The sequence below is a fragment of the Heptranchias perlo genome, chromosome 28, assembly GCF_035084215.1.
Source record: "Heptranchias perlo isolate sHepPer1 chromosome 28, sHepPer1.hap1, whole genome shotgun sequence".
In the NCBI taxonomy this organism is placed as follows: Eukaryota; Metazoa; Chordata; class Chondrichthyes; order Hexanchiformes; family Hexanchidae; genus Heptranchias; species Heptranchias perlo.
Genome location: NC_090352.1, coordinates 28,771,362 through 28,785,187, shown reverse-complemented (window position 1 = coordinate 28,785,187; position 13,826 = coordinate 28,771,362). Strand labels below are relative to the sequence as shown.

The 13,826-nt window shown below is 43.9% G+C and overlaps 1 protein-coding gene across 1 annotated transcript in view; it reads left to right on the top strand.

Annotated features, from left to right (window-relative positions):
- LOC137299279 (TNF receptor-associated factor 4-like) overlaps positions 1-12,608 on the top strand; it is an 85,566-nt gene extending 72,958 nt beyond the window's left edge. Inside the window, exons 3-7 of the mRNA XM_067967942.1 lie at positions 2,555-2,659; positions 4,501-4,662; positions 6,590-6,751; positions 7,668-7,823; positions 10,378-12,608. Coding sequence (XP_067824043.1) covers positions 2,555-2,659; positions 4,501-4,662; positions 6,590-6,751; positions 7,668-7,823; positions 10,378-11,010 — 1,218 coding nt within the window. The 3' untranslated portion in view covers positions 11,011-12,608. The remainder of the gene's footprint in view (positions 1-2,554; positions 2,660-4,500; positions 4,663-6,589; positions 6,752-7,667; positions 7,824-10,377) is intronic.
- Positions 12,609-13,826: the final 1,218 nt, after the last annotated feature.

The following is a 13,826-nucleotide window of genomic DNA, read 5'->3' as shown; positions in this document are numbered from 1 at the left end:
GGATCATACTGGGATATGACTCAGACCAAAAGGCAAGCCCAACTTTCATGTAACAGATGGTTTGCACATTTACTGCACGTGGCAGAGGATTTAAAAATACTGGCACTGCAACACAATACGACTGTTTCATTCAACTTGTGTGTGGAGAAACAATTACCCATTGGCCAGGCCGGCAGGCAGCAAGCAGTGAGACAGCCCTGTTATTTATATTACATCTGAGGCACTGTTACCGGTTTAGAGCTCTGGACAGAATTATTCTACTGCTCAAATCTTTCATGGAAAAACACTTCATTTTTAAAATAAGAAAAGTCTTTAAAAAATATATATCAAACGTGCCATAACTGTTCCACTCTGAAGACCTCTTTTTTCCTGTTGGAATATAACAGCAACAACAATTTGCATTTATATAGCACCTTTTAACATAGTAAAATCCCAGTGTGCTTCACAGGAATGTTATCAAACAAAATTTGATACTGAGCCACATAAGGAGATATTAGGACAGATGACCAAAAGCTTGGTCAAAGAGGTAGGTTTTAAGGAGGAGAAAGAGAGAGGCAGAAGGGTTTAGGAAGGGAATTCCAGAACTTGGGGCCTAGACAGCTGAAGACACGGTCGCCAACGGTAGAACAATGAAAACCGGCAAAGTTTAAATAACTTTCTAAAAAGAAGTGTATTCCAGCCTCATTGAGGGTCTCTCTTATTCAATTATGAAAGCTCATATCTGTGTTTAGGATTGTTCTAGGGAATTATTTATCTACTCCCCCAGCGCCTCACCGTTTTTCCGGCCAGACGCTGAGCCACACAGATCAGGAAGGTGCCTGGTCTGTGCCGGGTTAGATGATCTCCGCTGAGGAGCCTGCAAAGCTGCTAAAATTGGCTTCAGTGTCTTTGGGTGGGAGTGGGGTAAAAATCAGGCTGAGATTGTGTTGCTGGTCACTGTCTAATGACCCCTACAGACAGTTGGGCAAGGCTGACATGAGCCTATGGTCAGATAACCTGATGAAACTCGCTGCTCCTTACAGGTGAACGGTGCCGCTTGGTTGGGTATTGGAGGGTGTCAATGCATATGGAAGTATTCCCTAGCAAGGGTTGGGTGGGGGATTGTTTGAAGGGGGGGCTTGATATTTTATTTTAATGCTAATTTCCATATTTCATAATTCAGAAAATAACCTTTTATAAATATGTCTAGCATTAAAAACACACTTGTATTTATAGAAAGGATAAAGAGGCGCATTGGAGAGGGTGCAAAAAGGATTCACAGGGATGATACCAGAACTGAGAGGATATACTCATCAGGAAAGACTGAACAAGCTGGGGCTCTTTTCTCCAGAAAAGAGAAGGCTGAGGGGTGGCCTGATGGAGGTCTTTAAGGTTATGATAGGTTAGACGTAGAGAAAATGTTTCCACTTGTGGGGGGAGGAAGTCCAAAACTAGAGGTCATAAATATAAAACAGTGACTAATAAATCCAACAGGGAATTCAGGAAAAACATCTTTACCCAAAGAGTGGTAAGAATGGGGAACGCGCTACCAACAAGGAGTTGTTGAGGCAAATAGCATAGATACATTTAAGAGGAAGTTAGATAAGCACACGAGGGAGAAAGGAGTAGAAGGGTATGCTGGTAGGGTTAGATGAAGTAGGGAGGAAAGAGGCTTGTGTGGAGAATGAACGCCGGCCTAGACCAGTTGGACTGAATGGCCTGTTTCTGAGCTGTAGTTTCGATGTAACTCTATATTGCACTTCATGTTTTCAGGATGTCCCAAAGAGCTTCACAGCCAACTAATTACTTTTGGGAGTGCAGTTACTGTCACTGTGGGTACCTACAGCAGCCAATTGGTGCATAACAAGGTCCCACAAACAGCAAATGAGATAAATGGCCCATTAATCTGTTTTGTTGGTTGAGGGATGAATTTTGGCCAGGACTTGGGGTGAATTCCTTGCTTTTCAAATACCACCATGGAATCTTTTACATCCACCTGAACAGGCAGTCAGGGCTGGTTTATCGTCTCATCCACGAGACAGCACCTCTGACATTCAGCACTCCCCTCAGTGCTGCACTGGAGTGTCTGACTAGATTATGTGCTCAAGTCCTGGAATGGGGTTTGAAGCCACCACCTTCATTCGGAGAAGAGAGTGCTACCAACTGAACCAAGCTGGCACAAGCTGATAAGTGCTGTTCAGGAAATGTTCTGATCTCGAGGGCTGAAATGAGGAAAACCAGAAATGTTTTTTAAATGGATGTTATTCTCTCTGGTTGTGGCAGTGAACATTGCAGATCAGGAAGGCCCAAGGTTCAGTTCCTGTTTTTTTGCTGAGTTAGTTCACCTTGGTCTGGGTACTGATGGAGCAATGGATCTGTGCCCCTGAGCTCAGGAGGTCAAAAATTGGCCTGGGTTCTGCCACCTGAAAAATGGTGTAATAGGGTTTTGCTCACTTTTTTCCTGAAACGGTAATTTTATATGCTGGTTGAAGTTATTATTAATATCCCTTTTTTGTTGAGTCATAAGAAGCTTTTTCGTTCATTTGAGATTAAGCTTAATATTCTTGCTTTCCAGATTTATCCTGATCCAGAGCTGGAGGCCCAGATCCTAGCCCTGGTCATTCGTTGCATTCACAGTGAGGAAGGCTGCAGATGGACAGGACAGGTTAAACAGCTGCAGGTAAATCCTTCAACAGTACTACACCTTACTGTGGAATGGCCAGTGCTGCTATACTCTACCTCAATCCACAAGATAAGCTATTGTACTTTTCTTTAACTGAAGAAGCTGTCTGGGTGAATCATGTATTATCAGTGCTGAATAGTTGAACACAATCAGCATCGATTGTGTCTGGGCAAGAAAAGCACAAGTTAGCTGCAGAGGAAAACTCTTGGCACTCTGCCTTATGTATCTTAACACTTAAGATCACATCCCCATACTGTCAATTTTTTATACCTTGTCCTTGAATCGTCATTTGATTTGATATCTGGAATTTGTGCCAAACAACACTGACACTAGGAGCTGGAGTGAGACTATCTAAGCTTGTTTTGCTCTAGGCACTTGCAGCTATTGGAGTTTTCATCCCATCAGTCTGGGGACTATATTCCTTTATAATGATAGTTAGGGTTATGTTTGCTATCTCAGAAAGCTATTCTCACGTCCTTACCAGCATCCCAACAATTAAGAATACTGGACGATATTACTGTTTGCTGCCTTTTTGAGGAGGCAGCGTCATTTTTTTTCCCTCACCGCTTACTCTCCCTCCTCCCCCTCCTCCTCCTCCTCCTCCTCCTTCCTCCATCTGCTGGGTTACACTTGCACTGATGCAGGGTGCCTTCTGGTACAAGGGGCCGTTATCCATATGTGAGCTTTGATGGTAAGCATTAGTAAGCTATTCAATTGCAAGAGAATCACAGCCAAGCCCGATTCTGTTTGTACATATGCACTTCCAGAAGGGTCATTGGATAGTAATCCTGAGTAGGTACCCTGGCTGTATTTTCTCCTCTTTCTCCCTCTTCATCCGACTTGGCATCAAAGCCAATTCCAATGTCCTGGCTGAAATGTGCTAACAGCACAGATTGGAGATCGAACGTGGGGCCACCTTAGTCCGTATGGCTCAGCTACTAGAATCATAGAACAGTTACAGCACAGAAGGCGGCCATTCGGCCCATTTGAGCCTGTGCCAGCTCTTTGTCAGGGCAATCCAGTTAGTCCCACTCCCCCGCTCTTTCCCCGAAGCCCTGCACATTTTTTCCCTTCAAGTATTTATCCAATTCCTTTTTGAAAGCCACAATTGAGTCTGCTTCCACCACCTTTTCAGGCAACCCATTCCAGATCATGACTTACTCGCTGCATAAAAAAGTTTTTCCTCATGTCGCCTTTGGTTCTTTTGCCAATCACCTTAAATTTGTGTCCTCTGGTTCTTGATCCTTCTGCCAGTGGGAACAGTTCCTCTTTATTTACTTTATCTAAACTCTTCATGATTTTGAACACTTCTATCAAATCTCCTCTCACCCTTCTCTGCTCTAAGGAGAACAACCCCAGCTTCTCCAGTCTATGCACGTAACTGAAGCCCCTCATCCCTGGAACCATTTTAGTATATCTTTTCTGCACCCTCTCTAAGGCCTTCACATCCTTCCTAAAGTGCGATCCCCAGAATTGGACGCAATACTCCAATTGTGGCCGAACCAGTGTTTTTATAAAGGTTCATCATAACTTCCTTGCGTTTGTACTCTATGCCTCTCTTTATGACGCCCAGGATCCCATGTGCTTTCTCAACCTGTTCTGCCACTTTCAGCGATTTGTGCGCATATGCCCCCAGGTCTCTCTGTTCCTGCACCCCCTTTAGAATTGTACCATTTAGTTTATATTGCCTCTCCCCATTCTTCCTGCCAAAATGTATCACTTTGCAATTCTCTGTGTTTAAATTGCACTGGGTAAACTCTCAACCATTTGGGAATCCACACTTGTTGTTGTGACCATTTCCTGATTTTTGTTTTCTGACGTGCACTTACATTTTACAGGCCCATCTTTCGACATGCCCGTTCAATGTGATACCCTGCCCAAACCGTTGCACAATTAAGCTGAGCAGAAGGGACCTGGCTGAACACCTGCAGCACGATTGCCCTAAACGTCGTGTAAAGTGTGAATACTGTGGAAATGACTTCACTGGAGAAGGTTATGAGGTGAGAATCCTAGACCCGTGTTGTCCATTAGAAATTGCTGACTAGCTGCAGGTGTGGCTATAGCGACACTGTTTTAGCAGAAAATGCCTCACATACATTCAGATAATACAAGCAGATATACTTCACATATATGTATATTTACTTAACATCTACCATCATTTATTAACCAAGGATGTAAAGCACTCTCAATGATTCAAAAAACACTCCCATATTCTGCTTTTCGTCTTAACCGTTTTATGAAAAAATGTACAAAAAGGTTAAAGCACACATGCGTACGCTGTGTGAATGAGTATTGAGATATTGCCTATTTACTTACTAATCAGAAATGCAAATAATCAGAAATGCAATTAGCCACATCTGGATTCTCAATTAGCTGCATGTGGCGAGCGGCTAAGGCATTCGTGTGAATAGAGATTCTTTTTCTGTACATTATAGCCGTTGACTCAGATAGGATCTAGATTGATGCTCTATGCAGATGAAAGAAGCCGTATAAATCCAGTGGAAAGAACATCATTTCCTGTGCTGGAATGATTAATCAGCAATAGACCCTGCGGGGCTTTAGTTCTCGGCTAGACAAGTGAAGGCCAAATGCTTCAGTAATTCTCAAGGCACCTGCAAAATCACACGGCATTTTTCTAATGTCCATTGCTGCTATTCGAATACAGTAGTTTTTTTTTAAGAAAGCATTGCTTTCTGTAGTATACTGTTTCTTCCCCACAGTATAATTTATTATGAGGTATCTGTGATGGAGCTGGGCTTGCCTCGGTTGACTGAAAACCATATTTAACTGCCTATTAGCTCTCCCCACTTGAATGCAGTGCGACTTTTTGTTATTAAGCTTTTGTAAACACTTGATCCAAATGTGTTCCAGTGGTGCTGTGCATAATCACGTGTTCTTAACCTGTGTTAAAGGTGCACTCGGTGCAGCTGTGGGCCAGATGTTTCCAGACCTAAATCAGTGACGCAGAGAGAGTAGGGAAGCAAAATGGAGCAGGCTCATTGATTTAGAACCTGCCCACTTCAGTACAACTGTGAACAGTTTTTTCGACTTTCTGAATCATTTAAACCCTCCTCTATTGAATGATTTTCTTTTTAAAAGGTGATTTTCCATTTCAGTAGTTCCATGTAAAGTCAGTATATGCTCCTATTAGTTTTTCCACTGGTAGTAATCCTGCCCTATGTGGCAATGCAGTAAAGTAAATGAGATAACATTAGTGCTGTCAAGCATGGTGTTAATCTGTTTGGCTCTGACTAACTGAGATGGCAATGGTTATTTAATTTGTTGACCTAAACTAGACCTTTTCTGCCAAATACTCATCAGCAATGACTTTAAAACAACTGAACGTGTGTGTCCGGATATTTAAATGCTGTAGTAGCTGCCTCACCAATTGTATGCTGTGGGGCTGTGCTATCTGACACCACGCATCTCATTTCAGCTAGCAGATCGAGAAGGCTTTCATCGTATTAGATTCTAAACCAGGCCCAAAGGTGAAAGTGCAGTGTCTAATCCACTGGAGCATGGCGTCCTTTCTGATTTTATCTCTTGCTGCCTCATTCCTTTTTTAAAAAATCGCTTGAAATGCAATACCATTGATTTACAGGTCGAACTTTGTCAGACCGTTGCGGGTTGGCTGGCAACGTGTCAGGCTGGGGACCATGGCTGCAGTTACACCCTTTCATGGCTACTCACGGCTCTTAAGCTAACCCCCCAAAAAAAAAATCAAATGTTCTGTTCCTATAGTTCAATTGTTACCCATTTTGAATAGTTGAACAGGAATAAGAGATCATGGAGTTTGGAGTGGGCACCAGCCCCTTTAATGTTAGAATGGAAGCACTTTTTTTTGTCCCTGAAAGTGTTTGGCTCTTGTCTCTTTTTTTAAATTTTGCAGTAATGTGATTGCACTCATGTGGTTACTTTCTCCCACAGAATCACCAAGGAATTTGCCCTCAGGAGAGCGTGTACTGTGAAAACAAATGTGGGGCCAGAATGATGCGGCGTCTGCTATCACAACATTGCCTTACAGACTGTCCCAAACGCACACAGCCCTGCAAATTCTGCGGCAAGGAGTTTGTGTTTGACACTATACAGGTTGGTCCTTACCTTTTGCTAGACTAAAGAATGGCGCTCAGATTCTTTGGGTGAATAATGCTGTCAAATGATTTTCACAAAGTTATTTAATGTCTTTTCTGCTTGGTTCAGATACATGGAATAATTTCATGGTTGCCAGTATTAACTAGATGGTGCTCTTCAGAAAGGCTTGAGCCAATGTAGCATTGAATGAAATATAGATTCCAAGATAAATATCATTTAGAAAACAAAATGCATTCTCTGGTAGAAACTGGTGTTATATGGCTCCCCAAACAGTGTAGATCAGTAAGACCCAGGGTCAATCCTTGACCTGTGTTGAGTTAGCTTATCTCTGCTAATTCGGGGGCATCAATTGACATTGGAACTGCTAGGTTGGAGTAGGGGAGGGGAAAGCATCCAGGGTTCCCACTCCTGATTTGCTATTGATTGGTTCCTGCGGAAAAATGAGTTTGTGGACATCGAGTGAGGGCAGGCTGCGATGCCCTCCGTGGCCAAATAGGCTGTCGGCACTCGTTGTCTAGACTCGCACATATAACGGCCACTTGGGTTGAGATACTGGAGAGCTGCCTGTGGAACCGTGCCCCTCTCAGTGCCTTTAGGAGAGGAAGAGAGAAAATTAGAGAATAGAAGAGTAGAAACTTATAGGGAGCTGTCCTGCAGTGTGGGGTAGACTGAGGGGACAGGGAATTATGATATTGGGCATATTGTGTCCCCAGTCTTAGCCAGGCCAGCAGGACATACCATAGAGGCAGGACACTTTGCTGCAGGGGAAGAGCAGCAGAAGCATGAGGGCAGGTCACTTGCAAGCCCTCTTGCTCTGGCAGTTGTACAGGGGGGTGGGGGAATAGTTTGTACATCAGTAGCTATAATAGAAAAAAAACATTTTTGCCTGATTTTTGTTTGTAATTTTGAACAGAACCACCAGTATCAGTGCCCACGGTACCCGGTAGCCTGCCCCAACCAATGCGGAGTGTCAAACATTGCGAGGGAGGATCTTGCCAATCACCTGAAAGACAACTGCAACACAGCCATGGTACTTTGCCCCTTCAAAGATGCAGGCTGCAAACACAGGGTAAGAACAAAGCTGAGCCCTCTCCATGAAGAACGAGCATTCGATTTTGTTACTGCTGGAGAAACTTTCCTCCCCATAACTATCACCAGACGCATTTCAGCTTTTACTCCACTTATCTACACGGGCAGATGCTATATTTAGACTAGTAGATTTTTTTACACAGTCTTTGCTATAATTAAATGGAGATGAACAATTTCTGTTTTAAACCAGATAACTCTAACCCTCAATTACCCGAAATACATCAAAGTGACATCCCACTTACAGATTTAATTTTTTAAAAAACTTTAATTCTTCTTGTGCTCGTTACGTTGAGTGCCATTAATGCTGCTGCGGAATTAACGGTCTCCATGTTGGATACCCTAACTCTGATTTGTTCTCCTCCTCCTCCTCCCTCCCCATAGCCCTGCATAAGTTTGCTTTCTGTGGACATCTGACTTGATCACAAATATACCCAGCCATATGTCTGGGTTTGGTTCATGTGTGTGGCCTGGCTATGTATCGGGCACAACTCCTGCCAGGCAATCGGGGGCTCTCTTCGAACCGGGGGGAGCGGTGTGCCACTGCGGGTCTTAAAGACTTGTGGCAACGCAGTTTCCTGGTGTCTTTTGGCCAGCTGCTCCACTCCTGCAGTGCAGCCCCCGCAGAAAGCATACTTACACTGGGCTGTGGGTGGGGGGGGAGGAGAAAGAAAAAGTTTTAAAGAGATGGACTTCCCTCTTGGCTTAAGTCACTGTTGCTGGCTGCCCCTGTACAGATCGTCCAATCTGGTACGGCTGCCCTGAAACCCAGTTTGTTTGGGCGTTCCTCAGGTCAGGGGTGTGCTCACTGGATTTCCAGTAAAATGACATGGGCGTAGGGAGTGTTACTCCCGTGTCTTTTTGCGTACTATTTAAATGCTCCCGCCGGATTTGGATGGGAGCTTCCCGCCTACACCAGGGACGCAGAAGAAGGGCACATCCAGTACGAGCGGGGCCGAGACTCAGCTGCCATTATGGGTCTCTGCCCCATTTCACTCTCCTTAGCCTTCAAAACTAGTTGGGGGGGGGGTGGGGGCGATTGGCAGAGGAAAATTGGATTTCCCTCGACTGCCCAAGTCTCTACATCGGACACCCTCGGGCCAGGTATTGTTACAGTTAGTGATCTTTTTTAAACAATCACTTTCTTTTAAACGTGCTTTGTCATAAGAACTCTTGTCTTTACAATATGTTCACAAGCTGAAATTTTCTTCAACTCAGGGCTATGCCATCGTCAAGGTTACACAGTCTGAAACTTAATTTATTTGGTGGAAATTTTATGTAAGTACTGCTCAAACGAACACGACCTGCAGTCAGTCATGTGTGTAATGGGGTTGTCAAAATTCACAGCTGACTGCACGAAAGGAAAAGCTTCTGATAACTCGTCTTGATAAACTAAGGATGGAGAGGGGGGGGGATGGCTGCTCATTTGTGTTATAAATTCTAGTGCCTCCTGACTAGAGAGCAGAGACGAGTGACACCGAGAGTCACGAGTCTCAGATCACAGAGATCAGTGTTCAAATTAAGAGAGTACATGTCTTCCTTTATTCTATCAGTGTTACATTTCTCCGTGTTAGCCGTATTGAAAATGGAACAAATATATTAATATTGCTTTCTCAGCAGGTTGTCAGTACAATTATTGAACTTGAGCTGCATGACTTGGTGTTATAACCAAAGAAAAATCACAGTAAAGATCTTATTTATATATTTTTTAAAATGGCAGCAGGAAAGTGGTACTTAAATTTAAGTGTTCAGCATTTTCAGTTTCTGAAACAGATGCTGAAATGGGAGGGGTGCTTAACTTAAAAATTATTCACTATTTATAAATGAGCTTTGAGTAAGAGACTCTACTGTGAACTGGTTGGTAGTTGTCCTGCCCAGTGTGGAACCGAGCACAATAGACACAATAGGAAGGTCCCTGAGCTAAGTTAGCTGATTTCAGCCAAGGCAGCAGCTGGCCCAGTACTCCTGAGTTAGGCAGATTCTTGCTTTGATTGTCACCCAGGAACCCCTGTTGTCACTGGCTGTGTGGTTTTATCTGGACTGGGGAGTGCACTCTTTATTGAGCAAATGCACTACATGTCGAGATTCTCAGTAGCTTATCATGAAAACTCTTCTATATGGCGATGGATTTCTACAGGTGTCAAAATATTCTACTGTCTTTTCCCCCCACCCCCCAAAAATAATTGCTGCAAAATGCATTTGGGCAAAATTGAGCTCTGCTATGATTGCCCTCTGCCCGACATCAGCTCCCATCCCCATGGTCAAACGTCCTGATGATATTCACTGTTTAGGCAGACACATGAAGAATGGGCACTTGGCTGAAGTACCAGAAGTACCATATCCTAGCAACAATCAATAACCTCTGGAAATGAGGGAATAATGGTTGCTTTGTACACTTTGATATTGCCTTTTAATCATTTGTTTGTCATTTTGCATATGAAAGAAATACTGCTTTATGTAACTTCAAACTGAAAGGTGAGCTACAGGAAGACAGGCAGAGGATCTGGCTAATTGACCTTTTGTGTCCTCCACTCTAGTGCCACAAGATTGCGATGAGCAGACACATTGATGAAAGTATGAAAGTGCACCTGAACATCATGTGCAGTCTCGTGAGTCGCCAGCGCCAAGATATCTTGGATCTACGACGGGAGGTGGAGGAGCTGTCGGTTGGCAGCGACGGTGTCCTGATCTGGAAAATAGCCGACTACTTGCGTAAGATGCAGGAAGCCAAAGTGCGCAATAACTATGAGTTTTTCAGTCCCCCCTTTTATACCCACCGATATGGCTACAAGCTGCAAGTGTCCGCATTCCTCAACGGAAACGGAAGCGGGGAGGGAACCCACTTATCAGTCTACATCCGCGTCCTGCCAGGCGAATATGACAACCTGCTGGAGTGGCCCTTCTCCTACAAGGTGACCTTCTCCATTATGGACCAGAGTGACCCATCCCTGTCAAAACCACAGCACATCACAGAAACCTTCACCCCGGACCCCAACTGGAAGAACTTCCAGAAGCCTCTAAACTCCAGGAACTCCATGGATGAAAGCACACTTGGCTTTGGATATCCCAAATTCATTTCTCACGAGGAGATCAAGAAGAGGAATTACATCAGGGACAATTCCATCTTCATCAGAGCTTCTGTGGAGATCCCTCAAAAGATTATAGCATGAACATAGACTGGAAGGAAATGGATCACTTTTTCTTCCTTTTATCATCAAAAGCTTTTTTTTTATACACATACGTATATATTGTGATATAAACGAGTTGCTCGAGAACCAAAATTTCTGAGGTACTTTTGGGATTTCTCCACTGTGCACAATGAACGTTGCCTACTGTGCATGCATAAAATGGCATGATACTTAGACATTGGGTCTGCCCACTTCAGGGAGACAAGGAATACCTCCACCATGGATTTTTAAAAAAAAAATGTATGTCTGTTTTGATTTGCCATAGTTTCAGTGTCAATGGTCACAGTAGGAGCAGTCTGTTTCTTTCATTCGGGGACATGGCAGGCTACAAAGTTGCAAGACTTTATTCAGCCTGATAAATACTCCCGCATTGTAGAATCAATTCGAAAACTCAACAAATGGGGGGAGAGAGAGATTTGTTCGGTTCAGAAGGCAACATTTTTGTTCCGACAGGTTACAACCTTATCCAAGGACGTGTTTTAATGAGGTGCAGATTCAGACAGTTCAGGCACTGCAAGAGAGTCCCTGAAGGGGAAAGGGCACAACTTCTTTCTCGATAAGCAATGGTCAACAATGCAGAAGGGTTAACTCCAGGCTGATTATAGTGCTGCCAAAAGAGTTTGTATGTCTGTTTGTCGAAAGAAAAGCTCATTTATGTACTGTAATTTTAAGCTGGTGAAAGTTGGCTTCTCAGGTGATCAAACATAAACCCAGTCTTCAGTATTAGTCACATATTAAACTGATTTTGGGGAGAAAGTGTTGCCTTTCTCCACTGCATAAGATGGATAGCAAAACACAGGACGACTTGTAGCCAGCTTTCAATCAGCCTTTTAAGACAAAGTGCTAAAGAAATATTCTGAGGGAGAGGGTAGGAGAGACCTTTATTTTCATCCCAGTGTTATTTTGTTACATGAAAAATGACATTTTATATAAAAGTTAGGCCTAGTTTATGTCGCTGTTGGCCATGGCTCATTGTTGAGAAATAACCGTTAAAATGTTTTTAATAAACTAAGGCATGTGCAATAAGTAAATGCCAGGATTCAAAGATGTGAATAGTCAAAGTTACTAATATATAATGGTAATATTAGATGTTAAAGCACATTTTCTTTTTTTTCCCCTCTCTATCTCCTTTCACTTCCTTCCTCTCTCCTCGCGTGCTCTCTCAGAAGTCTGAACCTTTTGCTATGTTCGAACGATACCAGGTGCAAACTGTTTCTATGTCAATGTCCTCGTTCACCGATTTTGAAACAGAAGATTTTTCTAAAACTGTATATTTTAAATAAAACTGCATCTAGGACTTTAACTGTTTTGTAGTAGGCTAGGGACTCGGAGTGTTTTTGTAATAAATAATGAAAAGTTTGAAAAAATCTCAAAGGCATGTTAATGTAATTCCATTTTATGGGTCAGTTAAATCCATTTGGAATTTTTGGAAGTAGTCTTCTGCTTTACATGACTCCCTTGTATGATTTCCCTTCTAAAGCTATTTATTTTTTAGCTCTGTTGTTAATCATTATGAGGTAGATGTGCTTGAAAGCCAGAATAAGAGATGATTGCCTGTACATTGTCTTTTTTGAAATAAAATGTGTATTCATACAAAACTTTTGTTTCAATTCTCATTTGTGTTGGACAAATCAGTCATTTTAATGTATTAGTTTTAGGAAAAAGGAAAAGGCCATCAGGGCTAACAAAAGAAAGACTTGCATTTATATAGCACCTTTCACAACCTCAAGATATCCCAAAGTGCTTTACAGCCAGTTAAGTGCTTTTGAAGTAAAAACAGAAAATGTGTACCAGTTCTGATGAGAGATCATCGACCTGAAACATTGGGCTTTATTTTAGCACCCGCGATCGGGGGGGCTATGAAAATCGGGGATTCCCGGGGCGGGGCAGGAGCCCGGCTCCAACCCGCCCCATTTCCGGGTTCCCCACTGACACGCGCACGCAGCCCCCGCATGTGGGACTCCCGCCGGCAATTAAAGCCCGCGGGGTGCCACTTAAGGTATTTATCTAGGTATTTCAGGTCGTTTACAGACCTGATTAACATGATATTTTAGGAGGGTTGGGATTTTACAAACAACTGGGACTGTTTCCCGCACTGGGGAAAACACTCCCAGTTCAAATGGACGTGTTGCAGCCATCAGCCTGTGGCAGCTGCAAAGGTCCATTTGACAGGTGGGTGGGGGAGACCCTCACTCATTGCAGGAGGCCACTCTGTCACTTGGGACAAAGTTTGGCCTCCACCACCCTCCTCCTAACAACAAAATTCACCAACTTGCACACTTACCCCGGGGTCCAGAGACATGTACCTACCTTGCGGACCCCCTCAGATGTACATCTTCCGGATGGGGGCCGTCGTAGCTGCAGTCATCACCTCCTCGGAGGGCGAACAGCATCGCCGGCCACGCCGTCTACCTCTGACATGTGGAGCTCCACAACACAGTGCTGTGACACATCCACCTGCACAGCAGGAGGGAGGGCTACCGCAGAGAGAGATGCTTCGCAGGGGGCACTACCCTCGCCACAGGGTCCACAGACCGAGGCTCAGCTTCCTGGACCTCTCTGAGCAGCAGTGCACACGACATGTAGTCGTGGACATCTGCAGCCTCCTTCATGCCAAGCTGCTCCTGGCTGGCCCGAGCACCATCATCTTACCTGTCGCTGTCAAAGTCACCACTGCCCTCAACAACTTCTCCTCCGCATCCTTCCAGGGTGCCACCGGGGACATCGCCGACGTCTCTCAGTCATCTGCACAAAAGAGCCCTGCAAATACACCTACACCCACTCTGCAGTGACACAAT